Source organism: Hoplias malabaricus, chromosome 3 (genome assembly GCF_029633855.1).
Source record: "Hoplias malabaricus isolate fHopMal1 chromosome 3, fHopMal1.hap1, whole genome shotgun sequence".
In the NCBI taxonomy this organism is placed as follows: Eukaryota; Metazoa; Chordata; class Actinopteri; order Characiformes; family Erythrinidae; genus Hoplias; species Hoplias malabaricus.
In genome coordinates, this window is record NC_089802.1 from 78,194,212 (window position 1) to 78,220,462 (window position 26,251).

The 26,251-nt window shown below is 44.0% G+C and overlaps 2 protein-coding genes across 10 annotated transcripts in view; both read left to right on the forward strand.

The window, feature by feature from the left end:
* Positions 1 to 3,206, forward strand: part of rptor (regulatory associated protein of MTOR, complex 1) — a 119,479-nt gene extending 116,273 nt beyond the window's left edge. For all 3 annotated transcript variants that reach the window (XM_066665779.1, XM_066665780.1, XM_066665781.1), the window contains one exon: positions 1 to 3,206. This exon is cut by the window's left edge and continues 1,388 nt beyond it. The gene's annotated coding sequence lies outside the window, so the exon portion shown is untranslated.
* A 2,168-nt stretch (positions 3,207 to 5,374) lies between these two features.
* pecam1b (platelet and endothelial cell adhesion molecule 1b) lies at positions 5,375 to 25,663 on the forward strand. Of its 7 annotated transcripts, none has more exons than XR_010801946.1 (13): positions 5,375 to 5,496; positions 5,863 to 5,880; positions 10,181 to 10,486; positions 11,781 to 12,062; positions 13,892 to 14,161; positions 14,359 to 14,637; positions 15,380 to 15,661; positions 16,747 to 17,028; positions 17,751 to 17,852; positions 17,952 to 17,982; positions 21,911 to 21,967; positions 22,952 to 23,020; positions 23,871 to 23,893. XR_010801946.1 is itself a non-coding variant. In XM_066665782.1 (13 exons), exons 1-13 carry the CDS (start codon positions 5,451 to 5,453, stop codon positions 25,502 to 25,504), a joined length of 2,070 nt encoding a protein of 689 aa, XP_066521879.1. In that variant the 5' UTR covers positions 5,375 to 5,450; the 3' UTR covers positions 25,505 to 25,663. The 7 variants fall into 7 exon arrangements, 5 of the variants coding, with proteins under 5 accessions (XP_066521879.1, XP_066521881.1, XP_066521882.1 ...); XM_066665782.1 differs by lacking the exon at positions 17,952 to 17,982 and adding an exon at positions 25,485 to 25,663 and having other exon boundaries at positions 23,871 to 23,927; XM_066665784.1 differs by lacking the exons at positions 21,911 to 21,967; positions 22,952 to 23,020; positions 23,871 to 23,893 and adding exons at positions 19,166 to 19,235; positions 19,847 to 19,979.
* Positions 25,664 to 26,251: the final 588 nt, after the last annotated feature.

The window sequence follows — 26,251 nt, forward strand, 5'->3', positions numbered from 1 at the left end:
AGAGCATTACACACATTCTCTCTCTCTCTCTCTCTCTCTCTCTCTCTCTCTCTCTCTCTCTCTCTCACTCACACACACACAGTAGATTTAGACCTGGGAGGATTTCAAAATTTGTGATAATTTGGCAGAAAACTAATTGTCTAACTTCTTGAATTCTCTTCTCCAAAATGCAGTTGATCAGAGCTGTGTCTGCTTCTTTAATTTTAATCCACTGGTTTATATTTACGTTTATAAACATCAAAGGTCTAAAGACTGAACTGGTTCAACACAACCACTGAATATTATTTAATGACGTTTATGACTTCTCCCATTGTTTTCTATAAAGTCCCATTCAAAGGAGATGTAGATCCAAACGCTTTGATCTCTGACTGGACCAGTTTACGCTCCATAGAGTGTGTCCCCCTAGTGGGGGAAATATTGTTTAGTACAGAATCTCTGCTGCATCATTGTTTAATAAATAAAACAGCTGTTCCTTTAACATAGTGTGTCTGTGTGATGATACAGACATGCAGTTAGCATTATGCTAATCATGAAATCTATCTATTACAATAGTAGCTCCGGTGCTAAAGCTAAAGAAGCAAACGTAACACACTGGTAATGATTGGAGCTGATCAAATCCATTTGGAATAAAGAGGCAAATGTGCAGACTGTCACTTTAAATAAATTCAACGCAATGAAGAAATCCTGCTCATGCTTTCCATAACCAGCTTTAGAAGAAATATATATAAATATAAATATATAAACTCTTATACACTGCTGAAGGTTTGTGTTCTGTGTTTTGATGGAAGTTTGTTTTCCCCTGGATGTTTTTGGATGTTGAAAAATCCAAAATGTTCAAAGCTGCTTGTGATTTTTGTGGCTTTTTTTTTCTTATTCTGCTCTTTATTTGAATGTGCCAACATCCATCATCATTGTCCTCTTTGACATCTTTATTATTTTATTTTTCTGAATCAATTATTTTTTCTCTGTGTTTATTTTATTTCACTCTCAGAATTTTAGAGCCAGCACCAGAACTGGAATGGCTCTGATGTAAGAAAACCTCATATCTCTGAAATGCTAATTTCTATTAAAAATAGTAAATAAAATATATTTAAAGAAATATGTAAAACATCCATTTTACTGAACAGTTTTCCATGTCTGTAATATATGAAAGGTATGAAAATGCTACGTCATAGCTGCTTTTTAGCATTAGCATGTATAGAGGAGATGTTTTTTGAAGAAAACTAATTATTGTCAGATTTTTATCATAAAAATTGCAGATTGTGTTTATTAATGGTGTAGAATAAATAAACATTTACAATAAACACTGAATTCATGAGCTGTCTGAGGTTTTCTTACATTAGCAAGGACTAGCGTGACTTGTGCTAATATTAGAAACACTGAGCCTTATTTACCGCAGAACCTAGAAATATCTTTTTTTTCCGTCTATTTATTCTATCTGTATCTATCTATATTTAATTATCTGTAGGTTAACTTGTGTTTGTGGTGGTTCTGAGGTAGATTTAGCTCTCTTTTAATCCACCATTTCTTTCTTTTTTTCCTCACTTTTATTGCTGTTCATTTCTCCTCAGTGTGTATTTTGGTTCTTTGTTTTGTAACAATTATATATCTGGGTTTTTTGTTTGCTTGTTTTTTCATTTTCTGCTTGTTTTCAGTTTTTTGCCTCCAGCTGAAATGCTACAAAAACCTAAAGCTTTTGTGATTAGCACTTTTGCTCACATAGCCTAGCTGCCTCAAGATGTTAGCGCCTCTCGCTAATCTGAATGTGTCAAAATATTTGAGCCAATGCCACACACTCATTCAGACTTCATTTCCTTCATAGTTTTAATATTTCGTTTAGTTTTCACTCCACTTCATTTTTTTACCATTTAGATTTCTCAAATGTGAAGGGAAAGTTCACCCTATTTAAATATATACATCATTTTTTAATTTTTTTTTAATTGAAAGCATAATGGGGCTTTAATTTCCATTTAATTTAAATTGAAAACACAAAGTATAACACCCATCAGCCATAACATTAAAACCACCTCCTTATTTGAATGGTGGATCATTCTCAGCGCTGCAGTGACACTGACGTGGTGGTGGTGTGTTAGTGTGTGTTGTGCTGGTGTAGAGTGGATCAGACACAGCAGTGCTGCTGGAGTTTTTAAACCCTGTGTCCACTCTGTGAGACACTCCTCCCTCGTTGGTCCACCTTGTTGACCACACGCTAGGAACTTCATCAGGAGTCATCACCTGCTCTGTGGGGGGTCCGGAGTACAGAGGAACTGGGGGAAAGGGGGGTTGAAATGTATGCAGAGCAATGGATGGACAGCAGTCATTGTCACTGTAGATCAACAAAGTTCTCCTAAATGATATGTGCAGAAACAAGTGGGTGGCTTTAACGTTATGGCTGATTGTTGTGTTGTAAATTAACGGTGGTTTATGTTAAGACCCTAAGGTGGCCCCCGGAGAGAGAAATGTAACTGTGTGGTTTTATTAGAAATGCTTTGAAATTTGCATTTACTGTTTCACTGCTCCACTTTCCTCATTTTCTCTCTCCTTTTTCATTTTTCCACAGATTTAATGCTCTGTTTTTCTTTTCCATTTTGCTATTTTTTTTCTTTGTTGCTTTGATTTCTCTCTCTTTCTCTCTCTCATTATTTTTGGCTGTGTGTTTTATTCATGAGGAAGACTGTTCTCATTTTCTCCTTGCCTTATTTTCTTTTTTGAAGTTTATGTTCTTTCTTTTATTCTGTCGTTTGTTCAGCCTCACTTTGTGCCAACTGTTTTCTTCCCTTCTTTCTCCCCTGTCCCTCCCTTGTTTTTGTGCTGCTCCTCCTCCCGTGAGCCTCTCCCTCTCCCCCTTTTCCACAGAAAGAGTTCCCTCTGATTTCTTTGTTCCCCTCTGTTTTCTTCGCGACTCTGTGGCTGATTCTGGACTGAATTCAGGAGCAATACATTTGTGAATAAAGAGAATAAACGGAGCTTAATCACAGACCTCAGGGTGCTGGGACCTTGTGGCCTCCCCTGGTGGAGTGGAGTAGGAACTGCAGGCTCACTGAGTCCCCCCTCCTCCGGACTCCTGCTCTGAGTTTTAATGTTTTAGATTAAAGGTGAGCCGAGCTGGTAGAGCGACGGGCTGCAGTGCCGTGTTGTGACTGTAGACTGCTTTCGCTGGCTGTGGTTTTCCTGACGAGTTGAAAAAGATCATTCAAATAAACCAAATGCACAAATACACACTTCTCTCGACTCCTGTTTTCTTTGCTTGTGTTATGTTGTGTAACGGGGTCTGTTTGGTGTGTTCTCCCTGTGTCTGTGTGGGTTTTCTCCTGGTGTTCCTCCCACAGTCCAAACACACTTGCTGATAGGTGGAGTGACTGGGTGAGTGTGTGAAACTGTCCACAGGTGTGTGTGTGTGTGAGTGACTGGGTGAGTGTGTGAAAATGTCCACAGGTGTGAGTGACTGTGTGAGTGTGTGAAACTGTCCACAGGTGTGAGTGACTGTGTGAGTGTGTGAAACTGTCCACAGGTGTGAGTGACTGTGTGAGTGTGTGAAAATGTCCACAGGTGTGAGTGACTGTGTGAGTGTGTGAAACTGTCCACAGGTGTGAGTGACTGTGTGAGTGTGTGAAACTGTCCACAGGTGTGAGTGACTGGGTGAGTGTGTGAAAATGCCCACAGGTGTGAGTGTGTGAGTGACTGGGTGAGTGTGTGAAACTGTCCACAGGTGTGAGTGACTGGGTGAGTGTGTGAAAATGCCCACAGGTGTGAGTGTGTGAGTGACTGTGTGAGTGTGTGAAACTGTCCACAGGTGTGAGTGACTGGGTGAGTGTGTGAAACTGTCCACAGGTGTGAGTGACTGGGTGAGTGTGTGAAACTGTCCACAGGTGTGAGTGACTGGGTGAGTGTGTGAAACTGTCCACAGGTGTGAGTGACTGGGTGAGTGTGTGAAACTGTCCACAGGTGTGAGTGACTGGGTGAGTGTGTGAAAATGCCCACAGGTGTGAGTGACTGGGTGAGTGTGTGAAAATGCCCACAGGTGTGAGTGTGAAACTGTCCACAGGTGTGAGTGACTGTGTGAGTGTGTGAAACTGTCCACAGGTGTGAGTGACTGGGTGAGTGTGTGAAACTGTCCACAGGTGTGAGTGACTGTGTGAGTGTGTGAAACTGTCCACAGGTGTGAGTGACTGGGTGAGTGTGTGAAAATGCCCACAGGTGTGAGTGTGAAACTGTCCACAGGTGTGAGTGACTGTGTGAGTGTGTGAAACTGTCCACAGGTGTGAGTGTGTGAGTGACTGGGTGAGTGTGTGAAACTGTCCACAGGTGTGAGTGACTGGGTGAGTGTGTGAAAATGCCCACAGGTGTGAGTGACTGGGTGAGTGTGTGAAACTGTCCACAGGTGTGAGTGTGTGAGTGACTGGGTGAGTGTGTGAAACTGTCCACAGGTGTGAGTGACTGGGTGAGTGTGTGAAAATGCCCACAGGTGTGAGTGTGTGAAACTGTCCACAGGTGTGAGTGACTGGGTGAGTGTGTGAAACTGTCCACAGGTGTGAGTGACTGTGTGAGTGTGTGAAACTGTCCACAGGTGTGAGTGTGTGAGTGACTGTGTGAGTGTGTGAAACTGTCCACAGGTGTGAGTGACTGGGTGAGTGTGTGAAACTGTCCACAGGTGTGAGTGACTGGGTGAGTGTGTGAAACTGTCCACAGGTGTGAGTGACTGGGTGAGTGTGTGAAAATGCCCACAGGTGTGAGTGTGTGAGTGACTGGGTGAGTGTGTGAAACTGTCCACAGGTGTGAGTGACTGGGTGAGTGTGTGAAAATGCCCACAGGTGTGAGTGTGTGAGTGGGAAACTGTCCACAGGTGAGTGACTGTGTGAGTGTGTGAAACTGTCCACAGGTGTGAGTGTGTGAGTGACTGTGTGAGTGTGTGAAACTGTCCACAGGTGTGAGTGTGTGAGTGACTGGGTGAGTGTGTGAAACTGTCCACAGGTATGAGTGATTGGGTGAGTGTGTGTGTGTGAGAATGGGTGAGTGACTGTGTGAGTGTGTGAAATTCTTCACAGCACTGGGGACAGACGCTGGGTGTTGCGCGGTTGTTATAGCTCCCAAGTTTCCTGGAGATTTGTAATGAATGTTTAGACGTTCCTGTTTTTTTGTTTTTTGTTTTTTTTTTATTGTTCCCATTCCTTGTGCACTTACATCTGCCCTCCTCTGAAATATCTCCCACACCTTTACTGAAATTGAAAGAAATAAAGGACTGGACTGGACTGGACAGAGCTGCAGGACATTCCACAGCACTCCACACTTCCTGAGGAAACAGCCCTCACTTCCTTTAAAATTACCACTGCGATAGGCTGGACACACACACACACACTCAATCACACAATCGGACTCCTCCCCAACTCCTCACACCCCACACACACACACACACACCCAGAGGCTCTCAAACTAGTCAGTAGTGGTCAGCCATGTGGGCAACACACACCTGTCTCCTGCTGCTCCTCATCTTCACCTGTAAGAACTCATTTGTCATTAACTTTAATTATTTATTTACTTTAATTATTTAATATTCATTACAGTGTTGAATTGAATTAAGTGCTGAATGTGAACTGAATTGTTTCTTCTTCCCAACTCTCTCTCTCTCTCTCTCTCTCTCTCATTCTCTCTACCTCCTTCTCCCTCTCTCTCTCTACCTCCTCTCTCTCTCTTTCTCTCTACCTCTCTCTCTCTACCTCTCTCTTTCTCTTTACCTCCTCTCTCTCTCTCTCTCTCTCTTTCTCTCTACCTCTCTCTCTCTCTCTCTCTCTCTCTCTCTTTCTCTCTACCTCTCTCTCCCTCTCTCTCTCTCTCTCTCTCTCTCCCTCTCTCTCTCTCTCTCAGCTAACGAAGCCCAGTCAGGTCAGTACTTTTTCTCAATGTTTTGATTTACTTTCACAATGAGTTGCCTCCTCTTTGAGTTATTTCTATGTCCTTTTTAATCCTCCCCTGATCTTTCAACCCTCTATTGCCCCTGAATTAAAGAGGAAAGAAACACAACATGTGTCTGGAGGGGTGTCCCTGGTGTGCAGTGGTCAGCTCACTGATGGAGGAAGGAGTGAAACAGAGTCCATAACACCTCTCTGATAGAACCGGGTCAGAACACACACTGCTGAAAGAGTTAACTCCGCTCTGATAGAACCGGGTCAGAACACACTGGACCTCTATGGGTCGGTACTGATCACTGAACAATGGGAACACCCCGGTGTTTAACCCCCTGTGACCAAAACATTACAACCATCGCAGTGCGGCCCAAACTCAGGTCACTACCCAGACTTCGGGGGTTTTAATCTTGTGGCTGATGAGTGTGTGGCAGTGAGCTGCAGTGTTTAAGGCGTGTGGAGGAGTGTTTGTGTTCAGAGAGAGTCACATGCTCCAGAGCAGCAGGTTGTTGCCGCTGTGACGGTGATTTTAAGAAAAAAGACTTCTTCTTTTTCCAAAAGCCCAGCTCCCTTTCACTTTGAGACGCTTTCTTCTGAAACTGACGTGTTTTTGTGGCCAGTTGCTTTTGTATTCACTTCCATCGTGTTGCTGTATTTATTCCTCATTATCTTCTAAGGAGGCTTTGAATAAGTACATTTCTGTGAACATTTGATGGCATCAGTAAGGTCAGGTCCGGTGCTGGGGTCTGTACCCACGGGTCTGGACTTTTCTCTGTTGATCAGACTTTATTTTAATAACACGCTTCAGTAACACAGTAATAAACGCTCCTTAAGGCAGTATTAAGTATTAATTAACATTTCAGTAAAGTCTCAGTTAATTATGAAGTAATGTTGCTCATCTTTTCATATCGGCGTATAGGTTTTATTAGTATTTTTATAGCGATGTAATAGTAATTGTATGTTATTTTTAACTTTATTTAATGTTAATTCCTTCGTTGCTCCTGTGCATTGAGTCTTGAAAGGCACTAATTAAATAGAATGTATTATTGCTATTAATTATAGTCAGTTCTAGTTCTTGTTTCTTATCGTTAATGACTTCATTATTGTGAATTAATGAGTCTTTAGTGAAGTGTTACCCACCTTTCAAACAAATAAAACTAATTCAGAAAGCTTTAAAAGCAGCTGATAAAAGAGAGAACAGAAGGTCATTAAAATGTAAGAAATAAATCGTGATTCTAGAAGATTCCACACAAATAAATGATAATAATCTGTTAAAAATTTAAATGACATGTCACAGTGGGTTCGATTCCCGCTCCGGGTGACTGTCTGTGAGGAGTGTGGTGTGTTCTCCCTGTGTCTGCGTGGGTTTCCTCCGGGTGACTGTCTGTGAGGAGTGTGGTGTGTTCTCCCTGTGTCTGCGTGGGTTTCCTCCGGGTGACTGTCTGTGAGGAGTGTGGTGTGTTCTCCCTGTGTCTGCGTGGGTTTCCTCCGGGTGACTGTCTGTGAGGAGTGTGGTGTGTTCTCTCTGTGTCTGCGTGGGTTTCCTCCAGGTGACTGTCTGTGAGGAGTGTGGTGTGTTCTCCCTGTGTCTGCGTGGGTTTCCTCCGGGTGACTGTCTGTGAGGAGTGTGGTGTGTTCTCTCTGTGTCTGCGTGGGTTTCCTCCGGGTGACTGTCTGTGAGGAGTGTGTTGTGTTCTCTTTGTGTCTGCGTGGGTTTCCTCCGGGTGACTGTCTGTGAGGAGTGTGGTGTGTTCTCTCTGTGTCTGCGTGGGTTTCCTCCGGGTGACTGTCTGTGAGGAGTGTGTTGTGTTCTCTTTGTGTCTGCGTGGGTTTCCTCCGGGTGACTGTCTGTGAGGAGTGTGGTGTGTTCTCTCTGTGTCTGCGTGGGTTTCCTCCGGGTGACAGTCTGTGAGGAGTGTGGTGTGTTCTCTCTGTGTCTGCGTGGGTTTCCTCCGGGTGACTGTCTGTGAGGAGTGTGATGTGTTCTCCCTGTGTCTGCGTGGGTTTCCTCCGGGTGACTGTCTGTGAGGAGTGTGGTGTGTTCTCCCTGTGTCTGTGTGGGTTTCCTCCGGGTGACTGTCTGTGAGGAGTGTGGTGTGTTCTCTCTGTGTCTGTGTGGGTTTCCTCCGGGTGACTGTCTGTGAGGAGTGTGTTGTGTTCTCTTTGTGTCTGCGTGGGTTTCCTCCGGGTGACTGTCTGTGAGGAGTGTGGTGTGTTCTCCCTGTATCTGCGTGGGTTTCCTTCGGGTGACAGTCTGTGAGGAGTGTGGTGTGTTCTCTCTGTGTCTGCGTGGGTTTCCTCCGAGTGACTGTCTGTGAGGAGTGTGGTGTGTTCTCTCTGTGTCTGCGTGGGTTTCCTCTGGGTGACAGTCTGTAAGGAGTGTGGTGTGCTCTCCCTGTGTCTGCGTGGGTTTCCTCCAGGTGACTGTCTGTGAGGAGTGTGGTGTGTTCTCTCTGTGTCTGCGTGGGTTTCCTCTGGGTGACAGTCTGTAAGGAGTGTGGTGTGTTCTCCCTGTGTCTGTGTGGGTTTCCTCCGGGTGACTGTCTGTGAGGAGTGTGGTGTGTTCTCCCTGTGTCTGTGTGGGTTTCCTCCGGGTGACTGTCTGTGAGGAGTGTGGTGTGTTCTCCCTGTGTCTGCGTGGGTTTCCTTCGGGTGACAGTCTGTGAGGAGTGTGGTGTGTTCTCTCTGTGTCTGCGTGGGTTTCCTCCGAGTGACTGTCTGTGAGGAGTGTGGTGTGTTCTCTCTGTGTCTGCGTGGGTTTCCTCTGGGTGACAGTCTGTAAGGAGTGTGGTGTGCTCTCCCTGTGTCTGCGTGGGTTTCCTCCAGGTGACTGTCTGTGAGGAGTGTGGTGTGTTCTCTCTGTGTCTGCGTGGGTTTCCTCTGGGTGACAGTCTGTAAGGAGTGTGGTGTGTTCTCCCTGTGTCTGTGTGGGTTTCCTCCGGGTGACTGTCTGTGAGGAGTGTGGTGTGTTCTCCCTGTGTCTGCGTGGGTTTCCTCCGGGTGACTGTCTGTGAGGAGTGTGGTGTGTGTGGGTTTCCTCCCACAGTCCAAAAACAGACGTTGGTAGGTGGATTGGAGACTCAAAAGTGTCCGTAGGTGTGAGTGTGTGAGTGAATGTGTGTGTGTCTGTGTTGCCCTGTGAAGGACTGGCGCCCCCTCCAGGGTGTATTCCCACCTTGCACCCAGTGATTCCAGGTAGGCTCTGGACTCCACCACAACCCTGAACTGGATAAGGGTTACAGACAATGAATGAATGAATGAATGTTGGAATAAATAATAATAAATCAAATTAAATCAGAAAATATCTGAGAGTAATAAACGTAATAAATGTAAACCTGCTCCAACGCTAACGAAGACCCAGTGTAAGGGCAGTGGGAGTGAGTGAGTTTTTCTCGTTAGACTTGTGTAGCCGTGGAACCGGTCAAGTTCCTGCTTTTCTGGATGCTTCTGAACTTGGATCTTGGAGCGCGTGTGTGTGGCCGTGTCAGTGCTTAGACATTCTGATTATTTCACGGATCCAAGGATCCCGGAAAATTCCGGAAAACTGGAATACGTTGGAAAAAGTATCATTTTGGAAAATACCTTTTTTCCCACAGAGAACAGCAGCTCAGGCAGCGTTACCTTATAAGGACACGTCACCAGCTCCAGAGACATGCATGACCTCAAAGATGTGTTGATGTCAGTTATGTTTTATGTGTAACGGTTTGTGGGAGGTGTGTGTGTGTGTGTGTGTGTGTGTGGAATCAGTGAAGTCTAATGCTGGTCTCTGGTGTGTTTGTTTAATGAGGCGCTTTTCCTTCCCGCCCTGACGCCCTGTTTACTGGGGCTCTTCCCTGTGGGGCAGGAGCTGGGCAGTGGGACAGGAAGGGCAACTCCTAGAGGGGCAGAAACAGGGGGAAATTGCTCCTTCGTATTCCTTGCTACTCATATTTCCTTGAGTGCAATAACCTGCTTGAGTTTTTTAGGTTGAACACACGTTTTTGTATTTTTCTATAGAATGTGTTCGAGTGGATCAGACACAGCAGTGCTGCTGGAGTTTTTAAACCCTGTGTCCACTCTGTCCACTCTGTGAGACACTCCTCCCTCGTTGGTCCACCTTGTAGATGTAGAGTCAGAGACAGTAGCTCATCTGTCGCTGCACAGTGTGTGTCGCTCTTCCTCTAGTCCTTCATCAGTGACACAGGACGCTGTCGGAGGGGTTTAGACACAGAGTGACAGAGTGTGGACAGTGTCTTGTCTGTTTTGACTGTTCTCACATTTTTCTTCTCTCTCCTCAATAGTTTTATTTAAGTCCCTCACGTTGTCAGTCGAACCCGCAGAAGAAGTCGAGCGAGGCACCAACCTGACGCTGACCTGCGATGCCAAAGTCTCCGTCAGCGGCGGCTACCGTCCCAAATACTCGTACATCTTCTACAAAGACTTCAAAATGCTTCAAATGATACAGAACGAGGCTACGGCGCCGGGGATGACGCCGGGGATCCTGTATATCCCCCACAGTCGAGCCTTCCACTCGGGAAAATACAAGTGTGAGGTCAATGTCGAAGAAAAGGGGACGTCCAGCAACACTGTGAATGTCGTCGTCAAAGGTTAACCCTTTAACATCTGCCCACAACCTTTAGATCAGCTCCTCTGCTTTAAGTTTGTGAAACATTATACGGTCAGAAGGCTTTACAATAGATTTCAGAACATTTCTATGAGGATTTGATGGCGTTTATCCATGAGAACAATAGTGAGGTCAGGTACTGATGTGGAACGGCAAGTTAAAGGGCCATTAGTCTTCGTTTTATCTCAGTACCAGTTTCTGAGTATTGTTTTGGCCAATGCTGGAGGGATTTATACCTCTCTAGACCACACTTGGCATTCAGCAGGGTGACCTTAAGCTCATATGCAGCTGCTCCTGAGTGTCCCTTTCTATTGATCAGTGCTGTCCATTGGAGATTACCCCAACTGTTTGTTAGCCCTTTCCCCACCGACGTGGAACTGATTGGGTTCCTGTTCGCTTGCCTAATTTAGAACCGTTTGGCACGTTTCCTGGAAAAATTTGTTCCCATCTGGAATCAAGAACCGTGATGCCTTTTGTGGGCGAGTTGTGATAACGAAGCTCCAGAAAGAGCTCAGAGCCTCAAATAAAGCATTGCAATTACTGAGGTAGTGGAGCTGGACTGTCCTTTACAGAATGTTATATTGTGGTTAATGGGAAACAGAAATATGCCGTGTCTGTGTGTTTCTGTGGTTACTGTGGCTTGGCTAGATTTCTCCAGATTTCCCAGTCCATAATCTCAACAGCACGACTCCAGGACGATGTCCACACGTGTATCGGATCCTGCCGTAAACAGTGGATAAACCATGACTCTGTCATGATTCAATCTGTTTATCTCTGGCTTTAGAGCTCAATTCAGACACAGCCCGCTGGAACCAGTCCCCCACAGTGCCCCCAGTGGAAAACTGGTGGAAATGTGGGGGGCGGTTCACTGGAAAGAACCAAGGTTCCAAGAATATTGAAAGGAGCTTCAAGACTCAGAACCAGTGTTTCTTTGGTGAAAAAGGGCTATGTATCAACAATTCATGAGCCTTAAAGGAACACTACGTAAGATTAGTGATTTTTGCTCGTGGGCTCCCCCTACAGTTGCAAAGTGCAATTCATTATACAATGGCTCTGAAATCAAGGGGGGTGAGGGGCATGGTTGCTTACCCTGCTCCAAAAATTACATAGTGCAGTTTCTGCAGTGCTGAACCCAGCGTAACCATGACAGACGCTCTATTCTCTCTGTTACAGCCCAGTGGAGCATCACAGTGTTTTTGAAGCTGTATTTATTTTGTAATTCACTCATTAACATTAGATAGTGTCTACAAACGTTGTTGTTGATGTTGACACCGCAGGGCTTCAGACTCCACAGCTGAGTGTTGACAGGAACGTGGTGATGGAGGGCGAGGGTGTGCGCGCCACCTGCAGGGCGGAAGAGGAACAGGGTTCTCTGACCTTCTCTCTTAAAGACGGAGAGGAGGAACTGTACCGAGACGAGGCGAGCAAAGGATCCGTGGAGAAAATGGTCTCCCTCAAACCCGGAAGGACAGCAACACTTTCCTGCTCTTATTACATTAACGTAGCGGATGGACGATTAGAGTCCAACTCCAGCAACGTGGTCAGCGTGGACGTGAAGGGTGAGGAAATATATGGGTTCATTCATTCATTCATTCATTCCCCCACTCACTCACTCACTAGTTCATACATTCAGTCAGTCACCAACTCTCATTCATTCCAGTAGAATCTCAGCAAATCAGATTCATTCATTCATTCATTAATTCCCCCACTCACTCACTCACTCACTCACTAGTTCATACATTCAGTCAGTCACCATTTCTCATTCATTCCAGTAGAATCTCAGCAAATCAGATTCATTCATTCATTCCCCCACTCACTCACTCACTCACTCACTCACTAGTTCATACATTCAGTCACTCACTCACTCTCATTCATTCCAGTAGAATCTCAGCAAATCAGATTCATTCATTCATTCCCCCACTCACTCACTCACTAGTTCATACATTCAGTCACTCACTCACTCTCATTCATTCCAGTAGAATCTCAGCAAATCAGATTCATTCATTCATTCATTCCCCCACTCACTCACTCACTCACTAGTTCATACATTCAGTCACTCACTCACTCACTCTCATTCATTCCAGTAGAATCTCAGCAAATCAGATTCATTCATTCATTCCCCCACTCACTCACTCACTCACTAGTTCATACATTCAGTCACTCACTCACTCTCATTCATTCCAATAGAATCTCAGCAAATCAGATTAATTCATTCATTCATTCCCCCACTCACTCACTCACTCACTAGTTCATACATTCAGTCACTCACTCACTCTCATTCATTCCAATAGAATCTCAGCAAATCAGATTCATTCATTCATTCCCCCACTCACTCACTCACTCACTAGTTCATACATTCAGTCACCAACTCTCATTCATTCCAGTAGAATCTCAGCAAATCAGATTCATTCATTCATTCCCCCACTCACTCACTCACTCACTCAGTAGTTTATACATTCAGTCACTCACTCACTCTTATTCATTCCAATAGAATCTCAGCAAATCAGATTCATTCATTCATTCATTCCCCCACTCACTCACTCAATCACTAGTTCATACATTCAGTCACTCACTCACTCTCATTCATTCCAATAGAATCTCAGCAAATCAGATTCATTCATTCATTCATTCCCCCACTCACTCACTCACTCACTCACTCACTAGTTCATACATTCAGTCATTCACTCACTCTCATTCATTCCAGTAGAATCTCAGCAAATCAGATTCATTCATTCATTCATTCATTCCCCCACTCACTCACTCAATCACTAGTTCATACATTCAGTCAGTCACCAACTCTCATTCATTCCAGTAGAATCTCAGCGAATCAGATTCATTCATTCATTCATTCCCCCACTCACTCACTCACTCACTAGTTCATACATTCAGTCACTCACTCACTCTCATTCATTCCAATAGAATCTCAGCAAATCAGATTCATTCATTATATTCATTCCCCCACTCACTCACTAGTTCATACATTCAGTCACTCACTCTCATTCATTCCAGTAGAATCTCAGCAAATCAGATTCATTAATTCATTCATTTGTGTCTCAGTGACTGGTTCAGTCGACAAATCTTTTAATTCAGCCATTCATTTATTTGGTCATTTATTCATTCAGTTAGTCACACAGTCACTCAGTCATTCATGCACTCATACGTTCCTCACGGGATTAGTATTATGTGGTTTAACCAACACAGGCATCTGTCTGTAGCCTAGAGTTAGTGTTCTCCTCCGAGTGTGTAGAGCTCCAGTGATGGAGCCTGGAGAGTCCTAGTGTTTTATAATGTCACATTATTATTTATTAATGAGCTGAAGAATAGAGGCAGAGCAGGTGTGTGTTCACTGGGCCACGGCTGACCCTCCACTGTTTGATATTTGATCCAGAGCTGGACATTTTGCCGTTTATTAAGATCCAGCCGAGCCCTGAGGTCATCGAAGGCGACACTGTGAACATCTCGTGTGGCGTGAACACCTCGCTCGGAAACTCCTCGTCCCTCTCGCTGCAGCTGGCCAAAGACCTGAAGATCCTCAAACTGAACATGAAGCTAACCCCCTACAGTAAAGTGGTCCTGGCCTCGGACGCCGGGGAATACGAGTGCAACTCAGAGATGGACAACGTCCAGAAAACCACCTCCGCTAATCTCAGCGTCAGAGGTCAGGCTCACTGTCGTTATCGTGGTCGTAATCAGTTGTTAACCGTGGTAAACATGGTCATCTCTATGGAGCATTAATATATATATATAATCTTTTGTTTTCTATGTTTTTGCCTGGTGCTATATATTTAAAAAGTAACAATACTACTAATAATAAGAATGGTAATAATGCACGTCATGTTCTCCTTCTGTCCGTAGAGCTGTTCTCTCGGCCGATTCTGACCATATCCCCGTCCGAAGAGTTCGAGATGCAGCCGTTCACTGTGAGATGTACGAGCTCACACTACGTCTCAGAGAGAATCAGCCGAGACGATGTGAAGTACTCTGTGTACAGGGACGGGAATCTCCTGACTCCCGGAGCATTTGACGGAGCGTACACAGACACGACAGGAAACAGGACCAACGGCAACTACACCTGCATCGCTCAAGTGGAGAACATCACCAAACACAGCCAGAGCCACAGCTTCAGAGCCAAAGGTATCACTAGGATCAGGCCTTCAGCACAGGACTTGTTTTATTTGTCCCGTTCGCAGGGGAAAATGACAAAGTCTGAATTTAAACTTTGAGCTTAGGGAGTGTTGAATACTCAGAGACTGTACTAAACCTATTTCTAACATTATCTGGCACCCACTCTATCGTTTCTAAATGGGTTCAATCAGGGATCTCAAGGGTGCTTTATAAAAAATAGAAATATTATAATATTTTCTTTAACGAAAGTGGTACATGATACACAGGATAAATCGAGTCGTTCTGATTCTGCTCCGCTTCTGACGTCAAGTGCAGAGGCTTTAGAATGGCCCCGCCCCCTCGTCTGAGTCTGTCCAATCACAGCGCTGGACCCGTGTTTATGTGAGAGCGCGAAGACGAAGGTAAACTCAGCAAAACAGACACAACGAGCGCGGAGAAATAAGAGCACTGAGTAAAAACGGAGAAGAAAGAGAACAGAGTGAAAACGGCTAAAAACCTGAGCTTCTGCTCCTCGCTCCTCACTGCTGTGCGCTCGGGGTCGGGGTGAACAGCGAGCGGCTCATTATCATTTAAAGGAACAGGCGCTGTTTACACAGGGGGGAGGATGCTGCTGTGGGGCTGATGGGGTTTTGCCACAGGTGATTTATTCAGAACCAGACCTGTGCTCCACTGAAGAGGGGGAGAGTATGGGATCTTTATATGTAAAATATTATATTATATCAGTGTATTAAATCCAGATGTTTTCCCCCAGTGCTGGTGTCCACGCCCAGGATCCAGGTTACCGGGAAGGTGGTCCTGGGTCGTCCATTTCAGATTCACTGCTTCTCCGATCGTGGGACCTTTCCAATCACATACAGACTGCTCCGCAATCAGAATTTACTGAACCACAGCCAGGTTTCACACCCTGGTGAAGAAGCCATCTTCTCCTCCGTCATCAGCTCCGAGAAACAGATCCAGGAGTTCAGCTGCGAGGCTCAGAACAGTCCTCACACTTCGCCTCTGCTCAGCAAAGCTCTGAATGCTACAGTTATCGGTGAGTTACTCTTCACATTCAGACGAGAATTTATTCGATGCACAAATACATTTTAAAGCACTTTGGTGTAATGTAAAATATACAACTTATTTATACACCTAATTTAACCATATGTGCGTTTTACAGTGTTTTTGTGTAATATATATTTGAAACTCAAAATTAAAATATTCTCCCTCTCCTTTGTCATTTTACAGTAACTGTGCGTCTTATTAAAAATCATTTTCATTTTATTAAACAAAAAATAACTCAACTGAGTGTGAGTGACTGGGTGAGTGTGTGAGTGACTGGGTGAGTGTTTGAGTGACTGGGTGAATGTGTAAGTGACTGGGTGAGTGTGTGAGTGACTGGGTGAATGTGTGAGTGACTGGGTGAATGTGTGAGTGACTGGGTGAGTGTGTAAGTTTGACTGGGTGAGTGTTTGAGTGAATGTGTGAGTGACTGGGTGAGTGTGTGAGTGACAGGGTGAATGTGTGAAACTCTCCACAGTTGTGAGAGTGTGAGTGACTGGGTGAGTGTGTGAAACTGTCCACAGGTGTGAGTGTGTGAGTGACTGGGTGAGTGTGTGAGTGACTGGGTGAGTGTGTGAGTGACTGGGTGAGTGTGTGAGTGACTGGGTGAGTGTTTGAGTGACTGGGTGAGTGTTTGAGTGACTGGGTGAATGTGTGAGTGTGTAAGTGTGACTGGGTGAGTGTTTGGGTGAATGTGTGAAACTCTCCACAGTTGTGAGAGTGTGAGTGAGTGTGTGAGTGAGTGAATGGGTGAGTGTGTGAAACTGTCCACAGGTGTGAGTGTGTGAGTGACTGGTTGAGTCTGTGGGTGACTGGGTGAATGTGTGAGTGACTGGGTGAGTGTGTGACACTGCCTTGCATCTAATGGTTCTGGGTCAGCTCTACAACCCACCGCCAGCCTCTTCATGATGAAGTGGTTATTGATGATGAATCAATGTATCCATTAATTTGTAAAAAATAAGCTTATGTTCACACCATGCCCTCATTGCTGCCATCAAAATCCTCACTGAAATGTTCCAATTCACTTTTATGAGGATATTTGGAAGATATGATTTCATATTCTCTCTCCTCCTGCAGTTCCAGTAGAGAACTCGTTTCTGACGGTCGTCCCGAGTCCTGACGATGTCACCGAGGGTCAGGACGTGTTCCTGATCTGCAGCATCATGAAAGGAACTCCCCCCATCAGTTTCAGCTGGTACAGCTCAGACAAGGACAGTCCACTGAATTCCAGCTCTGTGATTTCCAACTACTCAACACACATTCTTTACTCTGTGAGCGGAGAACACAGCGGCTCTTATTACTGCAAAGCCATGAATGAGGGCAAAGAGACGGGGAACAGCAACGTCATTAGTTTCACAGGTGAGAGGTGACACCAGCAACACTACAACCCCCTACCTGTGGGGGGCAGCAGTGGAGAAACAGCAAACCTCCAACTGCTCCCACACACAGGATTCGATCCCATTTCACCACCTAGCTCTACCCCTCCATTTTGTCTAGGGGTGGGGGGCTCCATTCTTGTTGGGAAGGAGGGATAGGACAGAGGAAGAAGGCAATGTACCCCTTGAAACTGGGCTTTTTCAGGGGCCCACTTCAAACAAAGGGCTATGAACTCATTGTGAATCAGTGGAAAATGTAGCACCATCTTTAGACCAAAGAAACCTGCAACTGTCAGTATTTTCTCTTTAAAAAAAAAACTATGATCATCAGTGTATTACCTTAGTTTAAGCTAGTCTCAGAACACTATGGCCCTTTACTTCAGAACAAGCAGAAAACGTGATTAGTACTTTGCTGATGTCTTGGAATTTCCAGTTCCACCTTAAATGATGAAGCAATTGCTTCATAGCTTCTGTGGATACTGCAGCATTTAAGGAGGAACTGGAAGTTTCGGGAAAAAAAATAATAAGCTGCTGAATTGTGGAATTGAAGGGTCATTCTGTTTCATAGGGTTTTAAGATTTTAACCACTACACCCTGTGGACACTTGAACAAAGATATAGGTGTAAAATTAAAGAATAGCGCCAGTATAAGTGCTGTTTCAACATTATGGATGTTAATGGGAGTTGTGTTTCTGTATTCCTGCAGTGAGGATGGCGCGGTGGAAGAAAAGCCTGATCGGTGGAGTGTGTTTTGTGTTTGTGGCCGTGCTTGTGGTGGTCCTGGTGATCTATTATCGCTCTATGAGAGGTAGAAAGACCTACAGCCCACCTAGCATGGCGCTAGCACCACATGCCTGACCTCCCTCTCAACAAAAACAAACTCTTTCGTCTTCTCTGTGTGTCGCAGGTAAACGAGAGACTGCTGCCCAGCTCTCAGTGTGAGTGTGTGCTAGCTTCCTCGCTTCTGTAGACCCTAGATCTGTGCAGAGGGACCACCTTAATTAATGGAACTGTAGTTAATCCAGAACTATGAAAGATAATAGAAACAGTTGCACTCCCGTGCAAGTATTACGCTTTAGGTACAGTTGTTTTAGAATGCTTTTCCACTGCAGGGTCCCCACTCGACTCAACTCTACTCGGTTTTTACGATTTTCATTAAGTAAATCAGGTCCTGGTTCTGGAAGCGGGTTCTTGTTTAGTGGCTGTTCTCTCGTGGTTCAGAGCGAGTCGAGTAGGGACTAAACCGTGGCGTGTAAACCTTGCAGAGCGCTGATCGTCCAGAGAGAGTCGTCACTCTACGCCACGCAACGCAGACGACCAGCACCAACTCTCCATCTGTAAAATCTCCAGCTGCAGCAGAGATCACGTTTGTTTTTATCCGACTCACGACGGCAGCTCGTAAAATGACGCCGTGGTCTTTTGAAGAGGTTCAAACGCTCCTTGGATCGGTGGCCGACGAAAGAATCCAGCGAGAGCTGAACGCTGCAACAAGGAAGGAACAAACTCTACTGATCTGTCTGAACTGATGACGGAGCTGTGTTCAGTCCCAAACAACAACAACACGCCGATACACCATGAGTACACACCGCTTAACGTTACCGCCACCGTTGTTGTGGTTTCCAAAGCCAGAGTAGAGTCGGTACCATGCAATGGAAAAGTGATATTGAACAAAAGATACATATACAGTGCTCTAGGGTCTGGTTCTAGACTTGGCTTTATGATGAGCTTTAGTTCAGCTTAACTACAATACAGTCTTCTACCTCCTTTATGAAGCATCTGGTTGCATAGCGTAAAGCTACAACACTGCTTAAAATACATGAAAGAACTACTTGTATTGTGTATTAAAACATCATAGCCAACATATACAATAGATCTAACATAATGTTGCCTGTGTTCTGGTAACAAGTTAGCTTAGCTAGCTAGTTTAACCTGACGGGTGAGTTAAATCACCCACAGCTGATTTAAAGCTAGCAAATGTTAGATGTTTACAGGGCTTAACTGAGGGTCCTTTTGACACTTAATTAGCATTTAAATTTGTGAATAAACAAGTGACAGGAAGCTCTCTCTCTCACACACTTTTATCCATTTTCTGGGACTAATTTTCTCTTCACCATTTCTCAGAAAGCCTGCAAGCCTTAAATCAGATGACCCAATAACCTCTCACCCATGACGTGCTCTAGTGGTGCAGAAGGTAGCTACTTATCATGCTTTCATTTTCCTTCAGAATCATCCCATTCCACTCAGAGTTATGTTTAAGAGTGCATTGTCCTCTCTGAATGGTCAGAAACCAGCTTCATTTTAAGTTCTATATTGTGTATTGTGAGCTGAAATGCCCAGCAGTCTCTCGCTTTTAAAAGGAGCTTAGCTGCATGCTAACACCTACTAACATTCCACATGCTAGACTGGCTAGCTAGCATGAACATTATGTTAAACTCCATTTTTAGGATTAAATTCCGCAATACATCCATTGTTTCACTCTTTATCACAATATGAGAAGTAAATTCTGTGAACAAAGCAAATTAGCTATGAGCACTGAGTTATAGATGCCAGCTTTGCTCTGTGCGTGTGTGTGTGTGTGTGTGTGTGTTTGTGTTTGTGTGTGTTTTTGCATGCATGCGTGCGTGTGTGGGGGGCACTGCTTTGTGTGTTAGCATAGCATTTGTCTGGAACTCATTGTTATTAAAACAGTTAGAATCCGCTAACTAGCGTGTGTAGGCTTACTAGCATTAGCGACAATATCTTAATCCATTTTACTGTTAGAGAACAATCCCCAACCCTCCCCCTCCCCCGATTTTATTCCAGGACGAGTGGCATATTTGGACACAAGGACCAATGGACCACAAAACATGATAAACGTTACATCATTTCCTGTTGATTATGCCACCTGCAGTATGCTGGACGACGCACAGCGAGAAGAGGAAAATGAAACCACTGCTAAATCAATCTTTAAACAACTTCATGACACGTCAGAAAACATCTAAATTCTTAGAAGACCATAGAAGAGGAGAATTTTGTAAAACACTCCAGCACTGAAATGCTACAGTGGATTACTTTTTTTTTTCCACCGTGGTTGTTCCTTTTTTCAATTTAATTTATTTCTACATAATATTTTGACACTCTCTCACTACCTCCTTAAATCTCTTTCATTTTCAGATCACTCTCTTAAAATGCACTCACTCACGAGATAACAGTAAATCACTGCACAATAAAAGCTAACTTCTGCAGATGGAAAATCCCACAGTAAAATCACAATCCAGAACTAGGCTTAATCCTTGTCTGGGAAACCACCCCAAAATCTACTGCTGTAAGATGGACTAAGATGGTTCACGCTTGTTTATACTGGTTTGTACTGGTCTGTACTGGTCTGGTGCTGGTTTAACTGGTTTCCCAGCAGGCTCATGCTGGATGACTAACGTACCAGTGTCCAATACACAACATATACTGGTCTGTGTTGGTTTTTCTATCAGTGCTTTGAACATAAACCTTTAGGGCAGATTTACTGGAGGCACATTAAGGCTAATCTTATCTTACAGACAAATAACACTGATATTTATTGAGCCGAGACACGAAACACAGGCTCCTCTGTTCAGAATACACTGTAGTTTAGGACTAGGGCACTATCTACTTTCCAAACTGACACATAAAGTCCATACTTTCTGTCTGAGCACTTTCCTTTCAAAGCACAACTTTATTTTCGGTGTCGTCTGTTTTTGAGCGTGTCCTTGTTTGTGTGGATTGCGTGAAATGTAAATTCCTCTGTTTATAATTTCACTGAAATCACCAAGTGTGTGTGTGTGTGTGTGTGATGGTTTGATTTCTATAAAAAAGGCACTTCAGAAATAAAGAATACTTTATTTTAGACATTCCTTTGTGGAGCCGTTGTTTCAGTGTCATAGCCGTGTCCTGAAGGTTAGGAATTTGGGCTCGAGACCCTAAGGTCTCTGCTTCCATCCCCTGGACTGGACCGTCCCCTCCTTCAACATCCACAGCTGAAATGCCCTTAAACATGGCACCTAACACCGAAACGGTTATTGTCATGGAAGGGTTAAATGTCAAAATTGTGTTTACTGCCGTGGAGTAAAACACAGTTCAAATTAAATTCTCAAGTCTTAATAGATTTAGTTTACGTCTAAATTTTAATTCTAATGTCGATCCCGTTACCTGCTTTTGGTCGTTTTACACGTCGTCTGCAGCTCACTCTGGCGAATTACATTTTTTAAACCATTTTTGGTGATTTTTAGGAACATAACGGCAGTTTTTCATGACTTTGTGTGGCGTCTGAAGCCGTGGTTTGTTTTTATAAACGGAAAACACAGCTGAGGTGTGAGGGAACGTTTCGTCTCTTGGTCCAGACCGTTTGATTTGGTTAAATCTGGTCTCAGTTTTAAAATCGGAAAGGGTTCAGACACCGGGTTTGACCCGATGCCTCGAAAACCTCGCCATGATGTCAGTAACCGGACGTCGCTGATTAAGGAAATCCAGTGTAATTCAGTGTTTACCAAAACAGTTCAGCACCGGCTTCCTGTTGGTCAAAGGACGTCAAAATAATCTCCACACTTCAACAGAAGCCAGGATTCGACCTCAGACCCAGATTCAGTGAATTACAGCTGTTTGTTTAATGGTCTACATTTGATCGATGATCATTTTTGTGTCCGATTCTGTTTTTTAGGAACATTTTACAAAAATATTTATCAAAACAGTTACGATTATTTATTTTGTGTGTTTTTAGCAATTTCTTTATATTTAACTTTGTTTAATTAAATATCCTCTTGTAATTATTATTATTATTATTATTATTATTATGTGTGGGGCTTTAGTACAGATTTCTGTTGATTGTTGTTGTTATTTCTGCTTGTTTTTTCGCAGTTGGTGTTGACATCAATGGTGGAGCTGGGGTCTGGAGCCAGAGACCACCAGACGCAGGTAAAAACAGAGGGTTTGATGGCATTCAGCCACAAGAAGAGTGAGGTCATGTGCTTATGTGGGATGATTCATTCTGGTAGTTTCACTGCTTCACAGCCGAGTGCTGGAGGATTTTACACCCCTCTATCTGTCACTTGGCATTAGGCACTGTGAATTTACTTGTCCACTGCAGGGTCCCTACTCTCCTCCTGCACCAGGTGAATCAGGTCCTGGTTCTGGAAGCGGGTTCTTGTTTAGTGGCTGTTCTCTCGTGGTTCAGAGCGAGTCGAGTAGGGACTAAACCGTGGCGTGTAAACCTTGCAGAGCGCTGATCGTCCAGAGAGAGTCGTCACTCTACGCCACGGAACGCAGACGACCAGCACCAACTCTCCATCTGTAAAATCTCCAGCTGCAGCAGAGATCACGTTTGTTTTTATCCGACTCACGACGGCAGCTCGTAAAATGACGCCGTGGTCTTTTGAAGAGGTTCAAACGCTCCTTGGATCGGTGGCCGACGAAAGAATCCAGCGAGAGCCGGACGCTGCAACAAGGAAGGAACAAACTCTACTGATCTGTCTGAACTGATGACGGAGCTGTGTTCAGTCCCAAACAACAACAACACGCCGATACACCATGAGTAAACACCGCTTAACGTTACCACCGCCGTTGTTGTGGTTTCCAAAGACCACTGTTCCCCTTAGAGACGGGGTTCATAGTCGACACCCGATACATTTCAGGGGGAAGCCGTGGGAGTGGAAAACTAACCAGGGACCAATCAGAGAGTAGAGTTCAGTCGAGTAGGGACCATGCAGTGGAAAAGCACCGTTAGGCTCATGTGCAGCTGCTCCAGAGCGTCCGTTTTAAGTGCAAAGACAGAGATCAACCAACAACAGCACTTCAGAAATATCAGCCGCAGAGCTGCTGTTTTTATGGATGCATTTTATAGAGAAGACACTGATTAGCATTATGCAAATGAGGAGACTTAATTATGTAATAAATCTTCAGATGGAGACACGGAGGAGCAGAATGTGGAGTACACAGAGGTCCTGCATCCACAAGCTGATCCTGCTCGAGGTAAACAACACTCTCTTTACCTCTAAAACACACACACGGCATCAACATATTAACACAATACACACAGTTACTGCCTTTCACCTTTCCTTTCTTTCTTTTCCTTCTTTTCTTTCGTTCATTCTTTCTTTGTTGTATTTCATTCAGTTTACTTTCTGTCTCTTATTCTTTCTTTTTTATCCTTGATTTTTTTCATCTGTCATTCATCCTCATTCCTTTATCTTCTCATCTTTCTCTCACACTCTATTTCTGTCTCTCTCTCTCTCTCTCTGTACAAACAGGATGGGTGGAGCTAACTGCTGCAGTAATGCTCCCACCGTTCTTATATCTCTGCTGTTATTAGCTCTCATAGATTATAGGAGACACACTTTATCTCTCTGCTCTTCCTGTGTGTGTGTGTGTGTGTTTGATGATGACAATGATCATGATTCTGTCATTTGGAGATAAAGGGAAATTCCACAACAATTTTGGTCTGTATTTGCTTTGATGATCTCTGTTAAAACACTGAGCTTTCCAACGTTTTTTCCCCTCTCTCTCTGTGGCTCTCACTCTGTCTCTCTCTGTCTCTCACACTCTCTCTCACTCTGTCTCTCACACTCTCTCTCTCTCTCTCTGTCTCACACTCTGTGTGTCTCTCTCTCTCTCCCTCTCTCTCTCTCTCTCTCCCTCTATCTCTCTGTCTCTCTCTCTCTCTGTCTCTCTCTCTCTCTCTCTCTCTCTCTCTCTGTCTCACACTCTGTGTGTGTCTCTCTCTCTCTCCCTCCCTCTCTCTCTCTCTGTCTCTCTCTCCCCCTCTATCTCTCTCTCTCTCTCACTCTGTCTCTGTGTCTCTCTCACTCTCTTTCTCTCTCAGTTCCATTGAAGAAAGGTACAGAGACAGTGTACAGTGAGCTTCAGACTCCTCCAGAAGGTACACACTCTATTCACAAAGTAAACACAAGTTTAGTATAAAATTAACACGACGCAGTTTTCACCAAATCACATCAGAGTTTATTTGTGGAGAACACAAGGTACAAACAGCAGTGAAATACCGGCCTTTCCAGGAAACAGCATTCAACATAAGATCGGATCCCTATTAAATAAAGAGAATAAGGGATATACACAGAGAACGTGTGTAAAATAAGGATATCATTTAGAAATATAATAAAAACAGAGCTCTGAAATGAACCTAGAGAGAAGTAAAGATATATACAAAGGCAATGAGTACAAAGAGCTGGGCGTAATATCCTCGGGCAACACAGTGGTGAATGGTGTGTGTTATTTAAACTGTAAACAAGATCAGTTGTGTTTCTCTGATCAATGTTATTAGAAAGGAATTCTTGTTTTCCATCCGTGTGTGTGTGTGTGTGTGTGTGTGTGTGTGTGTGTGTGTAAGTGTTGTGAAGAAAGATACGGAAGCCACGGCCCTGCGTCTTTGTTCCCAGTCTGGAAAGTATGACTGTGCTTTCCTTCATCACAATACACCCTCACACACTCACACACACTATCATGACCTCAGCAGGGCTGTAGAGGAAAGAGCAGGAGAAGCTTTTCAGGAAAAGAGAAGTTATTCGGAACACTAGGAGGCGACAGAGCGACGAGTGACCCGCCATTTCCTCTGGGAGCGAGGGTTTAGTGACAGAGCTTCACAACGTTATGTAAATGAGTTAATATTTAATAAACATAATAAGACCAACCCGGGGTTTGTTTTCACAGAGAATATCAGGTCAAATCCATCCTCCATGAAACTGAAACACATGCAGCTGCTGATGATGAAGGAGGTGCATTAACTGGAGCTCAGAGAGAAATCTGGATTAAAAACTGTGTTTTTCTGAAAGGATGTATAGCATTTTACAAAACAATATTCCCTTCGTGTTTTAGTGTATTTCTGTTTATTTGTGTTAAGTTTGGGGCTGTTCTGAATACTGTTTCAGGGAGCGATTGTAATATTCGAGTGGGGGGTGTTTGTTTGTTTAGAAATTCATGTCCAAAGCCAGCTTTAAACTCCTCTCACTACTCCGCTCACTGCCTGGGGCACGGAGAACTTGTTGAGAGGAGAACAGGGAGTTAATGGGCTCTAATTTGAAGTATAAAGCTGATCAAATGAACTGTAGCTTCCTTTTATTGTTAGTTGGTTGTTGCAGAGCGATTAGCCGTTGTGGGCTTCATTTAGAGAGACTTTTATTTTGAAAATGCTGTATGTGGGAGGAATTCTGGGAGCAGGGCGACATATTGTTTTTAAATAAAGGGGATTTGAGTGTTGACTTTAATACCCAATAGCCACATTTATTTAAAAAAAAAGTGAATATCTGAATCTCAGAATTAAAAGCCGAATACCTTCCCGAAAAATAAATATAAATAAATAACCCAACATTCAGAGCCAGCCCTAATTTGGTCTAATATTTAGTGCCAGGAGCAGAATTACTGCCAAGATGAACACTGTTCATGACTGTGTACCATAATGTGTGTGTGTGTGTGTGTTTGTCAGGTTTTGTTGCAGTTTACTGAAGTCTCTCTGAGAGTTGGATGAACTCCTGACATCACGCGGCTGGCGACGCATTTCCTGTGTGTTTTACTGCTGGTTTTTTAGTGTGTGTGTGTGGATTGGTACTACATGTTTGTTCACGTTCTTCCTCATTCGTCACACTGACTTTAATAAAGAGACATCTGTAACATCTCTGTCCCTGTGTTTATTCAGTTTTCTCCACAGTCAGTGCCCCTCAACGTGGCTCCGCCCACTTTCAGATTTCAAGCAGGTGTAGAGTTAGCTGAAGCTAGGGGGCGGGGTTACACTTTAAAATGAGCTTGCCAGGACTCCATAGTCCTCCGTTCATCACAACACAATACTCACGGGACTGCTAGCATTGTGCTCGTGCCCTCCTTCCCCCAATATTTACTTTAAATGTAACAATATATTTATATGTTTACAAATAATAGTTTGTAATGTGCACAAAAATGGTGTAATTAAAGACAAGAAATTAAAAGTTTTGAAGGATTGCACCCCCCCCCCCCCACTACCATAACCAGGGTTGCCAGGTCCGTATATTTTTAATTGATATTAGACTTTTGTTAGCAGCTTCACCAAAAATGTTGGCAGTTTTTTCTTTTCTTTTTTTTTTTTTTTGGTTTTGTTTTGTTCTGATTTTCTGTTTCTGAAGTTGATCCCTACAGAGTGAATTCAAACTGAAATTAAGTTCATGCTGGTTTTCCATTAAGTATCAGTTAGGTGAGATCACGCCTCTAAGCCCATGTGTA

Excerpts from the sequence above, each read along its gene's own strand:
- pecam1b (XM_066665782.1), top strand. The coding sequence starts at position 5,451 with ATGTGGGCAACACACACCTGTCTCCTGCTGCTCCTCATCTTCACCT. Across the intron at positions 17,029-17,750 it reads CAACGTCATTAGTTTCACAG|TGAGGATGGCGCGGTGGAAG; the intron begins GTGAGAGGTGAC and ends GTATTCCTGCAG. Across the intron at positions 21,968-22,951 it reads CCAGAGACCACCAGACGCAG|ATGGAGACACGGAGGAGCAG; the intron begins GTAAAAACAGAG and ends ATAAATCTTCAG.